This window comes from Saccostrea cucullata, unplaced genomic scaffold (genome assembly GCF_032062105.1).
Source record: "Saccostrea cucullata isolate Sc308-1 unplaced genomic scaffold, CSIRO_AGI_Scuc_v1 ctg91, whole genome shotgun sequence".
In the NCBI taxonomy this organism is placed as follows: domain Eukaryota; kingdom Metazoa; phylum Mollusca; class Bivalvia; order Ostreida; family Ostreidae; genus Saccostrea; species Saccostrea cuccullata.
This window is the reverse complement of record NW_026930680.1, coordinates 131,920-145,271: the sequence shown is the minus strand read 5'-3', so window position 1 is coordinate 145,271 and position 13,352 is coordinate 131,920. Positions and strand designations below refer to the sequence as shown.

At 30.4% G+C, this 13,352-nt stretch overlaps 2 protein-coding genes across 2 annotated transcripts in view; both read right to left on the bottom strand.

Moving 5' to 3' along the window:
• Positions 1-10,602, bottom strand: part of LOC134229590 (mucin-2-like) — a 76,145-nt gene extending 65,543 nt beyond the window's left edge. The window contains exon 1 of the mRNA XM_062711339.1: positions 10,249-10,602. The gene's annotated coding sequence lies outside the window, so the exon portion shown is untranslated. The remainder of the gene's footprint in view (positions 1-10,248) is intronic.
• Positions 10,603-11,106: 504 nt separating this feature from the next.
• The window catches only part of LOC134229589 (mucin-4-like), a 36,363-nt gene continuing 34,117 nt past the window's right edge, over positions 11,107-13,352 (bottom strand). Inside the window, exons 40-42 of the mRNA XM_062711338.1 lie at positions 12,096-12,280; positions 11,836-11,954; positions 11,107-11,593 (exon numbers count right to left, since the gene is read on the bottom strand). Coding sequence (XP_062567322.1) covers positions 11,576-11,593; positions 11,836-11,954; positions 12,096-12,280 — 322 coding nt within the window. The 3' untranslated portion in view covers positions 11,107-11,575. The remainder of the gene's footprint in view (positions 11,594-11,835; positions 11,955-12,095; positions 12,281-13,352) is intronic.

Here is a 13,352-nt window from a genome sequence, read left to right as displayed (position 1 = left end):
TACGGCGGATGTGACCAGTCGGCAGGAGAAGCTCACTCCTCCATGACACCTGATCTCACCTCTGATGGTTTGGAGGTCCGTGCTTGTTTGCTCTGCTCCTAAATTGTATTGTTTTATGGACTTTTGATCATGAATACAGTTCGTTATCTCTATGTTTCATTGCAACCCAGGTCAGAAAATGTATAGAGAAACCTAACAAAGTTCTATTGTACAAATACACATACCCCGGTATAAATATAGTTTTTACAGTTCATTCTACAAGATTAAATCTGATGAGATATATCAATAAATGACAGCTTAAATGATGACAATACCTTTCAATGGGCGTAAACAATTTAACCTTTTGACATTGACCTCAGAGTTTGACCCTCTTTAAAAAAACATTAACCTTGGAGATAACGCTTGAACAGTTAGCACTCGGGCTTTCATATTTATCATGTGTTATCTATATTACAAAACCTTCCTTTGGATACCAACAATTTTGACTTTTTAACATAGAAATCAGCTAATCAAGTACCAGCTTATATTGTTACAGTATTAACATATGATTTCCAGACATAAGGATATGATGTCAAAAATTAAGAGTATAATATTGAATTAAATATTCAATATTAAATATTTAATATTGCATTAAATGCAAAAGTATCAACATACATATATTTAATAAAGTACCAGCATACGCTATCAAAGTATGAGCCAATTAAGTTTAAGCATCAGACATAATATCTAGATATCAGCATACAATGATGAAATAATATCATCACAACGACCGTAATACATATCAGTCAGCTGAGGCATTCCTTTTCACGAGGTGTTGAAAAATTCTTTTAGCAGGGTATTTTCTAACCGCATTTCAAAAGGAATTGAAAACTAATAAACAAAATTGTATGATAATTTGTTGTCAAGCTCAATCTCTTAAAAACATTGTATGCATATTTTAATATCAATTAAATAAATACATTTTCAGACTTTCCCGATTTTCATGATTCTTTTCAATGTATAATGTTACTGAATCCTTACTATAAAGGATTGTTAGTCTTCCCTTTTGAAATTTTTAAAAATCCTTTTAAACTTCACAACCAAGTATCAAAAAATTGAATAAAGGATATCTAACATTCAATTTAAATTGTTATAGCTCGATGAAGGAAATACAATCTCTCATGTTTTACAAATAAATATGCATTAATACAATTTGACTTAACTGCTGTCGTAAACAAATTTTGTCCACTAATATTATTTAACAAGAAAATGAACAAGAGAAACACACTCATACAATACACACTTTGGGTCTATTAAGTGCCAATGATTATTTTTAAAACAGTAATATGACCGATATGAGCTCATTTGAGAACGCTTCAAGGTTGATTTAAAATCTGATAAATGATTTTTGCTTTATAAGATTGCCGAGTTCAAAGGTAACCACTGTTAAATCTAGTCCCACAAAGACATTTGTAATTTTGTCAATTTTATATGAGAGAAAAATTATTTTTTGAATAATCATTACCGTAAAGAAGAAATTTATAGTGGAGAGCAGAGGGATTCATGTAATGTGCATGAATTCAAAAGTACTTCACAAATGGATTATTCTTCTTTTTTGCATCATTGGCTCTTTTTTATTATCAAGATATTAAAGATATATAAGACCTGTGTGATAGGTAAGATAAAAGAAAAATGTTATATTCATCCTTGGAGTTAAGACAAGAATCATACAATCAGAGGATTAAAAGAGCAATTTAAAGATCATTAGGTTTTTGTATTAGTTGCTAATTGTTGACATAGACCTTTTATATTCTTGAAATGAAAACACCAGTGGTAAAGAAGTGATTATCAAGAGCTAGGTCTGACCACCCCTAACCCCCCTTCTTTTTAAAGAAACGCTATACTGTGCCAAATATCACTGGTAGTGTGACTTTCATTTATGCTCGTTGTACCGGGTATTATTCCGTTTGTTTGCACAACAACCCTGTAATTGTTCTTTTAAATGGCAATTTAGATTAATCATTGATGATTTAAATAAATTCACAATTTCGATGTCACGCTGATAATCCGCCAGTTTTCTACCCAAACAATATGGTATGTCAAACCTGGTAATACTTGATCTGTTTCCATTTGTATTGGGTAAATATATATTATTATAACATTTGTATTGTGTAATTGTAATTGTATGGAAGACATCCACGTATGAAACAAATATTGTAGCATTTATCCATAAAACAAAGCATAATAACTGCGCAAGAAAAATAACGTCATATTTCTGCGTACTACGTCAGTGAGAGTGTTTTGTGTTGGTGATCCGGAAAATCGGATCACGAGTGGATAGCGTAAATTCAACAGTAAAATTTATACACATTAGGTATATAATAATGGTAATTGAAAACATCCAGAAAACAAATAGTAAGGCACAAGAAAATTGGAGAGGTGGTTAAGACAAGATAAAAGTTAAAAAACCAATACTTTGATTTTGTGATCTTGACTTAAGAATGGAAATCAAACATTGCTGAAACTATAGTTAGAGAAGAATATTGCGGAAGGAACAAAAAAGTAATGAGAATCGACAACGAAAAAAACACAAATCAAACAAAACGAGTTTGATATAAAACATATTTTACATTTGTAAATGCTTCCTGTACTTATGATCTTTAAAAAGATCACTTAAAAAGATCCGAGAACTGTTTGATAAACAAAACTTCCGATTCTATCTTTCACATAAAAAATAAATTTTAATAGATCAAGATACTGGGGTATATTGCTTTCAAAGTTTAAAAAAAAACATACATTTTAAATATTTTAGAAATTTAAACATTTACAATGTTATTTAACGGTCATTTATACGTAAATATAAGTTATAATGCACAATTTTAAATACCTTTTGGGATCTGGATACATGTGATGCTTGGACAAATCTATCATACAACCTTAATTATGGGGACATATAACAGATTTAGGTTGTTAAACTAAATTTAAAAGCTTTAGATTTACATAATTCTGTTTATAATTATTATCAAAAGAAACAGATTACGCTTTCCTTAGTATCTTTAAGGTGGGATTATTCTTAGACTAATGGAATATACAATTGTCATCCTTTTAATGCATTACTGTTCGGAAAGATGTTCTTAATGGTACAAATTGACTCTACTTTTTATGCTAGTGGTGTCAACTTTTATATCGGTTTACACAAAAAATTAAAATTATACACAAGTACTCCGAAGTTGATATTAAAAAGATTATTGAGTATCTATTTGACAGTACCTGCGTTGTTTTTGAAGAGTAGATTTTCAAGCAATCTGAAGGTGAAAATTCATGATGTGCTGTGCAAAATGTATTCATGTACTGGTTGCGTTCCGTTATTTGTAGACCTTTCATGAATTATATGAAGCAAACTTCATTTAAAAACTTACACACAAGAAAAAAGAAACATTTTCTGTGGTCTTTAAATTAACATTTCGAGATATTGGCGACGTATTCCCTATGAACAAAATTTATTTTCATTCATATACATGTATGTTACTCTATATATTCCAGTGAAGTTAGGATAACACAGTTTCTGCCAGATACATCTGCTTCATATTAAGATATTTTGATAGAAAAACGTTATTGGCAACCTAGCGATAAATCGTTATAAAAAAACACGATGGCTTCAACTTCTCTATCGTTGACTTATCTTATTTATGTAACGATTTACCCTTATCACTTTTATATTAAGTTTATGTCTCACAGTTGATTCGATAGGCAAGAGCAGGATCTACGAACGAACAATTATCAAAACTAGACAAGACGTTGACAAAGAATTTGATTGAGCAAGGATATTAAGAGTCACATTTGATTTCAGAGATGCGGAAATTCTATGGTTTTATCGTGGCATTGTCAGCTCATACAGTCTATCATTCAAACGAATATTGACTAATGTTTTCATATAAATTGCCATTGTAAGGCAAATTTTTCCAACGTAAATTGTGTATTTGTGACGTTACCTATTTTCGATAGTATCCTAATTTCGATAGGCTAATGTTTTTAACAGTAAATCAGAAACCCTTTCGTAATTTTTCTGAACTCTATTCCCAAAATTATCATCAGATGTAAAAAGTGAATTAAAGCCAAAAAAAATTTAAAATTATGCCATTTATATAGGTAAGATATGTTTCTCCGTACTATATATTTTCCATAATGCAAAAAAAATCACTCTAAAACCCTATCTCCTAAGCCTGAAAACAACACTTAATGTTTTAATGCTATCGTCTGTTAAAAAGCTCTGTGTTATGGCCTAAAAATAGGTAAGCCTCACTTTGGTCAAACTTCCGCTTAAAAAATAAAGTATGGAAGCCTGTTACAGGTATTTTATTTTAAATTTTGAGATATTTCAATGTTTTAAGTATTTTTTCTGTTGCTTTATTGTTTGTTTATTTGTAGATATTTTCCATCAAAAAGGGAAATTACATGAATTGTTACAGGCCAAAGGCTGTGGATAATGCTTTCCAAGCAGACAATGGCTCCGGGCTTGAAATTTTCAATTTCAAAAAATTTCAACCAAAAAAGTAAAAAAAATTAATGCTATAATTAATCATATTTTATCTATTGTTAAGATTATAATTGAAAACAGGACAAAAAAAATCCAATACCATAAAAAGGACAAAAAACAAATAAAAGAAAACAAAAATCCACACAAAATAACATAATTTGATGTTTTTATGACAATAACTGTGCACCATACTTGCTATCGAAAATAGGTGACGTCATTCAAAACAACTCGGATTATGGCGGATCCAAAGAAAGTTGAAACTGTGCTGAAATTCTTGATTTCAAAAACAAATAAATGTGATATTTATGTATTGTTTAATAATACATAAATAATGTAGAAAAACATAGATGCCTAGATTATTTTTTTGACTCAAGTTTTACACTATCGAAAACCGGTAACGCCAGGATACAGATTTTTTTCCGTTTTTCCCAGTCAGGAAAAGGAGCACAGGAGGGTTTGTTTTTTTCGTTTTCATTTTTCCCCCGAGAGCTTATCATGATGGTCGTTAAACAATACTTTGCAAAGTTACTTAATGTTCATTGAGTTTATAGATATCTACCTAGGAGACCGATTCGGAGCCAAAAATTTCAAATAACTATATGGTTTATTTTCTGACTAATAATGATTTATTCCAGAACCTGATATATATCGGTATATTTTTATAAGTTTGGTTACTTCTTTATCAGTTTCTAAGTTTGTTTTGTAGTTTTTATACTTTGCATCAAGGTTTTTTTTGTCTCTTTTTATAAGCAATTAAAAGACATATGCATATTTCCCTTTAATCAAATTCATAAACAAATTCGGTGGCTTCTTAATCATTTACTAAGTTTTTTGTGGTTTTTAGTGCTTCGCATCAAGATTTGTGGACTTTTTGTAAGCAATAAAAGAATTTCTTTTTAATCAAATTCATAAATTACTTTAAGTAATCTCTAAATGTTGTTTTATAAACAATTTTTATTACAGTAAATGTTACTGTGATTTGTTTCCTTAAAGATTTATAAACAATATTTAATAAGATAGAAGTATTACAATTAAATACCCTTTGACAAAAACAATATTTTATCAGAACTTGGAGATAAAGATATGTTTCTCTATTTGGCTATAAGTATTTTCTACTATAATTGCTTTTATATTTACACTCTTAAACTATTTCCTCCCAAAAATTGTTATCATATACATTGCATTCCAAATGATTCAGCATTTAAAACACCATGCAATAGGGTGGAGTATATTTAAGATCCCATTACAGATATATGTTTTGTATAAATTGTTGAATAGTGTATTTAAAATATGCACATAAACATAATTTCTCATCACGCCTCGAATGTTTTCTTAGAGATGTCAAGACTAATATATTGTCACTGATAATTTCACATCGGAATAATAACGTTTGAAGACTCCATTAGAGAACCAGGAAGTGAAAATAATAATAATACTGAGAAACGCATTAACAGAGTAGAAACTAGGAGCAGCATCTAACCTACCATTCTGAATTTTTAAACTCTCAACTCTCAGTAAATTATGGAACTTAGACTTTATTCTAGTAAATGTCATCATGTTGAAAGGTACATGCATAACAATAGGAAATGCTTTTGTCTTATTTCATTCAATGAGCAAGTAAATTGATACTCATCACAATGAACAAGATTGTTGTGAATGACAAACATGTCATATCGCATTTTGAATTGTCTTGTAATGATTCAAGTTTGCTTTTATGAAGCAAACGTATGAAGATTGCATAGAATATTGCATATACTTATTTTGCCAGACTATTTAATTTGTTATCCAAAAGAGTTAAAAGGAAACTAAAGGGTGAAATTCATTATTTTTCTTGTCATGTAAGACAAGATAAACATGCAGATATATAATCAGAGAAAAAAGAAATTAAATTTTTCTTGTCATGTGAGACTGTGAGAGTATGAAATAATTCTGTTACTATCTCTACAGACTATAAGGGTTTGAAGTCTGACCTTATATCTTAAGACTGTGGTGTTAGAATTCTGACCTTATGCCTTCAGATTGTGGTGTAAGAATGCTGGCCTTATCTCTTCAAATTGTGTTGTTTTAATTCTGATATTACCTTTAGAGACTATGAGGTTTTGAATTCTAACCTCATCTCTTCAGATTGTGATTATTGAAATCTAACCTCATCTCTTCAGATTGTGGTGTTTGAATTCTGGCCTCATCTCTTCAGATTGTGGTGTTTGGATGCTGATCTCATCTCTTCAGATTGTGGTGTTAGGATGCTGACCTCATCTCTTCAGATTGTGGTGTTTGAATTCTGGCCTTATCTCTTCAGATTGTGGAATTTGAATTCTGGCCTTATCCCTTCAGATTGTGGTGTTTTAATTCTGATTTTACCTTTAGAGACTATGAGGTTTTGATTTCTAGCTTCATATAATCAGATTAAGATTTTGGCCTCAACTCTTCAGATTGTGGTGTTAGAATTCTGACCTTATCTCTTTAGATTAAGGTGTAACAATTCTTAGCCTTATCTATTCAGATTGTAGTGTTTGAATTCTGACTTCATTCCTTCAGATTGTGTTGTTTTAATCTCTTCAGATTGTGATGTTTCTCATCTCTTCAGATTGTGGTGTTAGGATTTTGGCCTAATGAGATTGTCATGAATTCTCTTCAGATTTGTGTTTGAATTCTGAAATCATCTTTATAGTGTGTTTGCATTCTAATATTATATCTATAGTTTGTGGTTTGAATTCTGACCTCATCTCTTCAGATTGTGGTGTTTGAATTCTGTTCTCATCTCTATAGCCTGTTGGAGTTTGAATTCTCACTTTATTTCTTCAGAATGAGTGAGAAGATTTGAATTCTGATCTTTTTTCTTTGAAGGTTTAATATCTGCCTCTGTTTCAATAGTATGAGGCGTTTCAATTCTTGTCTTTTTTAAAGTAATTTACAGTATTAAAATTCATATAGGTAGTAACCTTTTTAAGCGATTTATTTCCAAAATCTACAGACGATATGGAGAGATATACATTTTAATGCTTTTATACGAGGCATTGATACCATTTATTTATTTATTATGCAATATAAACAAGGGTACCGCAAAGCGGAGCATCTGCTTGCAAATTTCATATCTATAATCATCAATCCCGCTGCATATCACTTTTCTTTTGCTTCTTACAGCACTAACTCAAACACTCACAAACGAACACACACTGTTGCCTTACTCTTACCCTTCCAACTCCTTTGAGAGAGAATAATGAAGAAACAATGCAAAAAAACTTTAAAATATGTTACTCTAATTTCTGTAATCAAGAAGAAAATAAATTAACAACGATTGAGTTTTAGAGACGTATATTTTAAAATTTTTAGATTTTTATTCCAAATTGAATGCTTTAGTTTTGACACATGAATACATAAACTATTCATAGCAGATAAATCTATTTCTAATATGTCTTTGGTATTCATCTGTATTTTCTAAAATATGTTTTTCATAAATTAAAAGATTGTCGATGAGTTACAGGCTACAGAAATCTACCTCCGATTTACAGTTGATTTTGGACATCATAGAGTTACATGTATTGCAAACACTGATACAGAAAACTTCTTTCTAATAGCATGCACCTGTTCAAATCAATCATGTTATCAAACACACTTTGTTTTACCAATTTACAAAAGTTGATTTTGAGAGATTTTTTTACACGAGTTACTTGAATTTAAATGATTCCTAAAAGTGACACAAACATACACATGAATTCCAAAATTACACATACAAAGCATTTTGGAGACTGTACAAATGAGATCATATAACCTGCACACTTTTCGGTTTTACAAACAAGTACTGCTTAATGACTATAAGAAGAAAAAAAATTTGCAGCTCTCCACTGCAAGAGTTCTTTTGAAATATTCTCACGAAGGTTCAACCCCTAAAATATCATTGTTTACCCAAGCTTTCAATGTGTTATTCATAAAAGTAACACAAACATATATACACCAATTTAAAAAATTTGACAAAATAAATTATACTTTAAAGAATTCCTAAGATATTAAAAATAATTAGAATACATACACTTTCACAAACTCCCTAATTTGAAATAGACAGAAATGTTCCAACATTGTATTGGTTTAGCAGGTAAGGAACTGATTCAAATTTATCTCGGCGCAGTGCAGATACCCTCTATTTGAGAACTTAAAACAAATTGGTTTTTTTATGACGGGTATCTATAAAAAAATATCTTTTATTTATTTTCAATTTTCATTTCAAGTATTGAAAAAATATCTGTTGAAAGTTTTAAGAGCAGTGTATCATTGCCATTGCCTTTAGCAATCAAGAAAATATGTCCAAAGGAGGCCTTTCAGTGAATAATTTTTATACCTCTCGATTTAAAAGTTCTTGTTTTGCTATGTGAAACCCAAAAAATGTATCCCCTAAAAGCACTGAATGAAATTTTATGAGACTTTCACAGGAACTTTGGTACATAGTGTGCACAATGGCAATTAGTAATAAATATTCTTTGCCATAGCAAAACATGTGCCATTCTTTCTAATTTAATTCAATGGTGAATAAAATTGAATATTTTCAGTTGCGGATAAAATAATTCATTGAGCATCTCCAAACTTTTTGTAACAAACGGACAAAACATTAACTTGTACATAAGTTGGACATCCCGATTTAGTATCATTGCTCACAGTACCTAACTTTTTAAGCTGTTGTCTGTAAAAACATAAACTTGCTATAACAAACATATGGGAGAGGAATAGTATGGGCATTTTTCATTGATTATATTAATTTTTTAAAACTCTTTATCTGCCTTAAACCGATTTTTTCCATCTGTTGCATTGGCTTATTCATCATTCAATTATTTCATATTGTCGGGGTTTTTTTAAAGTAACTTGATATACAAAGTTTTAACGCCCAAACCAGTGTAACCTATATTGATTACTGTTTACAATGTAAGTCTCTAAAAAAGACTTAAAGAGAAAGAGGTATTATTTTTCATATTTCTGTTAAAAACACCTGTCACATTTTACCAGTACTTTCATGTGAATATCGAAGTCCTTGTCGCTAAATATTGGACAAAACTACATGAAACTGTGAAAACAAGATCCTAAATGCTGATTTTCTTGCAATTTTTTAAAATTCTTTATCTTAAAGGGGAAAAAAGAGTTGTCGCGCTTATAGTGTTTAAAATATACTTGCAGGTTTTTGAGGTTTGACATTTTTTAAAGTATACATATATGCTGTTTATTATCATTCATATAATGTTCTAATATTTAAATTCAATGGCGGTTTTATAGCTCCTGTACAACATACACACATGTAAATAAAGACTGAGACTCAGATCTATTTAAATCGTGTTAGACTTGCTTTTGCAAAACAATATTTAATAAAGCTGGGTGTTGACGTGTTAATTACACACGTTTTTCAAGTCTCAACTTAAGTTTTCAACTAATTATCATTGTTCTACTCTACCAGAATTTTTTTAAAAAAATTTGTTTGATTTCCCCTCAGTATTAGTCTTTGCTGGTTTTAAATTGAAAGAATAACTTACTGCTTTTCTTCTTCATGTGAATTAATACTGAAGAAAAATTGGTCTGTTGCATTTAAACTGTGTTCCCTGATAAACGTTATATCGCAGAATGATTTTGCATGCATTGGCATTGTAATATACGTACTTTAGTATAAGAAGTATGGCTCATTTTTTGGTGGCATGTGTTTGTACAACAACTGCTTTATACTAATCTATGTACGCCTAAAATATCTTACTTACTTTGAACTACGAAAGTCAAAAGACTTTCCTTGAAAATAGTTATCCTCTTCAATAATTAAATAATCCAATGTAGAAAAAAATATTTCCAATCACAAGAATCGAAAAGAAAAATTAGAAACCTCCAGCAGGAGAATTTTTAGCACCAGTTTCGCTGGAATGCCGGTTCCGTCGAGGTGGGGTCAATCTCAAGTTACAGACATGCACTAAAAATCACTGGGGTATGTCAGCTTTTGTAGTTTCAAAAAACCGTGATTTTGATGAAATTCAGTCTTATCGGTTTCCTTTTATATATCACCGTAGTGAAGTGTCAAAATTATTCCAGATTTGTATCTTTGATTAAAAATCAGAATCGCTAATTAGTGCGATATTTCATGAACTAAAAGTACATTCCCGTTAAATAAACTAACTTCGGGTAGGTCACAAACTGCAACACGAGAGTGTTAAATAGGTCAGAAGTGAACGATCTTTTCGCAGGACTGACAAAAAGATGTTAAAACATCACCGTCCTGGTCAAAGGATGGGTTCTTTTAACTGTGAATGGAACTTCAATTTATAAATCGAGGAATAATGGTTGCACAGTAAGAATATCTTTAAAATCTTCCTTTAAAAGAATTTAAAGTTCCAACATTATTGATTGTCTAACTGCATACTAACCTGTAACAAAAAAGTGTAAAATCGAATATATAATGTTAAAACCAGCGTATAAAAATATTATTTATTTTGTATAAACATTTATAAATATATAATCAAAACAACAAGATATGTCTGTAAATGCATTTGATTGAATAAAAAAGGTTATATCACGTTTTATATTGAAAGGAAGTATTGAGATATGTTTTATATATGTTTTAAGACAAGCACGGATAAAACAATAAACAATATTACTCAAAAATCTAATAAAGCTAACACACAAATAAAATTTGTCAAATATACAAATAAAATAAATGATCAAACTTATTAAGATTTTTTTCAATAATTTTAAGCGCTGATACATTGTAATATATATTTGAACACAATTTAACACAAGGAGAAAAATTATCATGTATTAAGAATTACATGTTTCCCAGAGAATGCTGCTTCTAAATTATTTGATACTCCATCCTTTTAGTTTTAATGGATTTCAAATAATAAAGAAGGTGAAACATTGCACTTGGTTCCTTATGATATGCATCTCAACAAACAGAACTAGATGAATTAAATGTCTTAATGTATTAAAACGAATTAATTATTAATGGAATTGTTAAATGACAAATCACACGATCTCGATGATAGCATTTGACTTGGCACATTTATGGAAGAGTATGGATTTCAGATCAATATTCAGAATCTAAGGGTCTGTCTTTTTCTGCAATAAAAAGATATTTGGTAACTGTGAAATTTACTAATGAGTGATTTCATCCAAGAGAAAAAGGCGAGTCCTTGATCTCGATCAGATGGTAGGTTTTAATGCAATGATTTTATTTCCTCTCAAAATAAAGTTATATCTGTAAATACGGGTATTTGTTTATTTTCTAAGTCAAATTAAATGATACAGTGTCTTAAACTATTAATGTGATGGCATTTTCTCGTATAATATCAAAATCTTACATAAAGTGGATGTGGTCTAGTTTCAGCCTGGGGTCGTTTAATTTGATACTGTGTATTAGGATCTAGTGCTTGATACATAAAATCCCACGAAAAATTAGATTTGGCTCCATTGTCATACACTGAAAAAATAAAGTTATTCCAATGAATATCATAAAATGCATTCTCTAAAAAGGTGCAAATAATATAAAATAGATCGAAAGATTGATCTTTCAAAAATTACAAAAAGTGGAAACATACATAAAGGCTGAAAAACGACTTACTGTAGACTTCTCTTCCGCCACGGTATGTATTGTCAAATCCATCCCCGCCTCTCCCCCTTCTATCATTCATGTCTGATATACTGGAATCATCTCCCCAGTTCCTCAATGAATAGGGGCCACGTCGACCCCAGCTATCAATCTTTGTGGGGATCCCCGACTTGAAGAAGCCGTCTGTGTGCATTGTCCTAAAAAATTAGTTTCTTGTTAAATTTTTGGGAGATTTTTCTGTCGGAAAGACTTTATTTACAGCAAGTAACGTGATTACAAGTAATGCCTGTAAACTAATGATAAACACGTTTTTTTTATTTTCTTCAACAGTTTTAAAAACGCCACACATATAAGTATTGATATAAAGAATTAGATATTACATGAACAATATTGTGTATCTAAATGAACTTCAACCAGTTACATAACGATAATTTTATTCACGTTATAGGTAGCGGTTACTTGATGCAGGCTTTAAAGAATTGCACAGAACCAACAAAAAAGGCGTTGCTATAGCGGAAAAAACAGAACATATGTAAGTTTGTCAAGGAGATAAATCTTCGTTAAGCATTTAAAAATGTTTAAAATGCATTACAAATAAAAGAATTGTTTGCTTGAAGCGATGAAACTGTCAATAGCATTGCCACGAGGCGTTCAAGTGGAGTGTGGTGCATTAAAAGCATTTTGCGCAAACCTCTCAAGGATCATCCAGATTTTAACAGTTGTAATCTTGGTCCTAACTAGCTATAGCATTGCAGCTTATTGCAGCCATAATTCAAAGATTAAGTCAACTTCCCACACAATAAGCAACCCGAAAGATTAAGGTTATACGAAATATAAGTTGACTGCGAATGTGTGGTTGGCTGGTATAAACACTTTTATTTATTTATTTTGTTCTTCAGTAATATTACATCACTTTTGTAGTAGTGTCTCTATTCGCTTCAGAAAAAATTATACAATGCTCAGGGCCATAAAACTTAAGATAAGCTCACAATTCATTTCAGTCTTACTTGTACAAAATGTATAAAGGGTGGGGAAAGTGAGGCTGAGGCTATACACATTAAAGTAATGTTATCAATATTCTATGTCCCCAAATCTAGAATACACATGATTGCCCCCATATTACTGCTAATTGATTATTAATGTAAGTAAATTACATACATCTGCATTTTTAAGTATCATTTATTTTATTTATTGAATTGCTCTTCTGGTCTAACATTTACTAAATGTGATATTTTATATCAACTTCGTTAAAAGATATAAGTAATCATA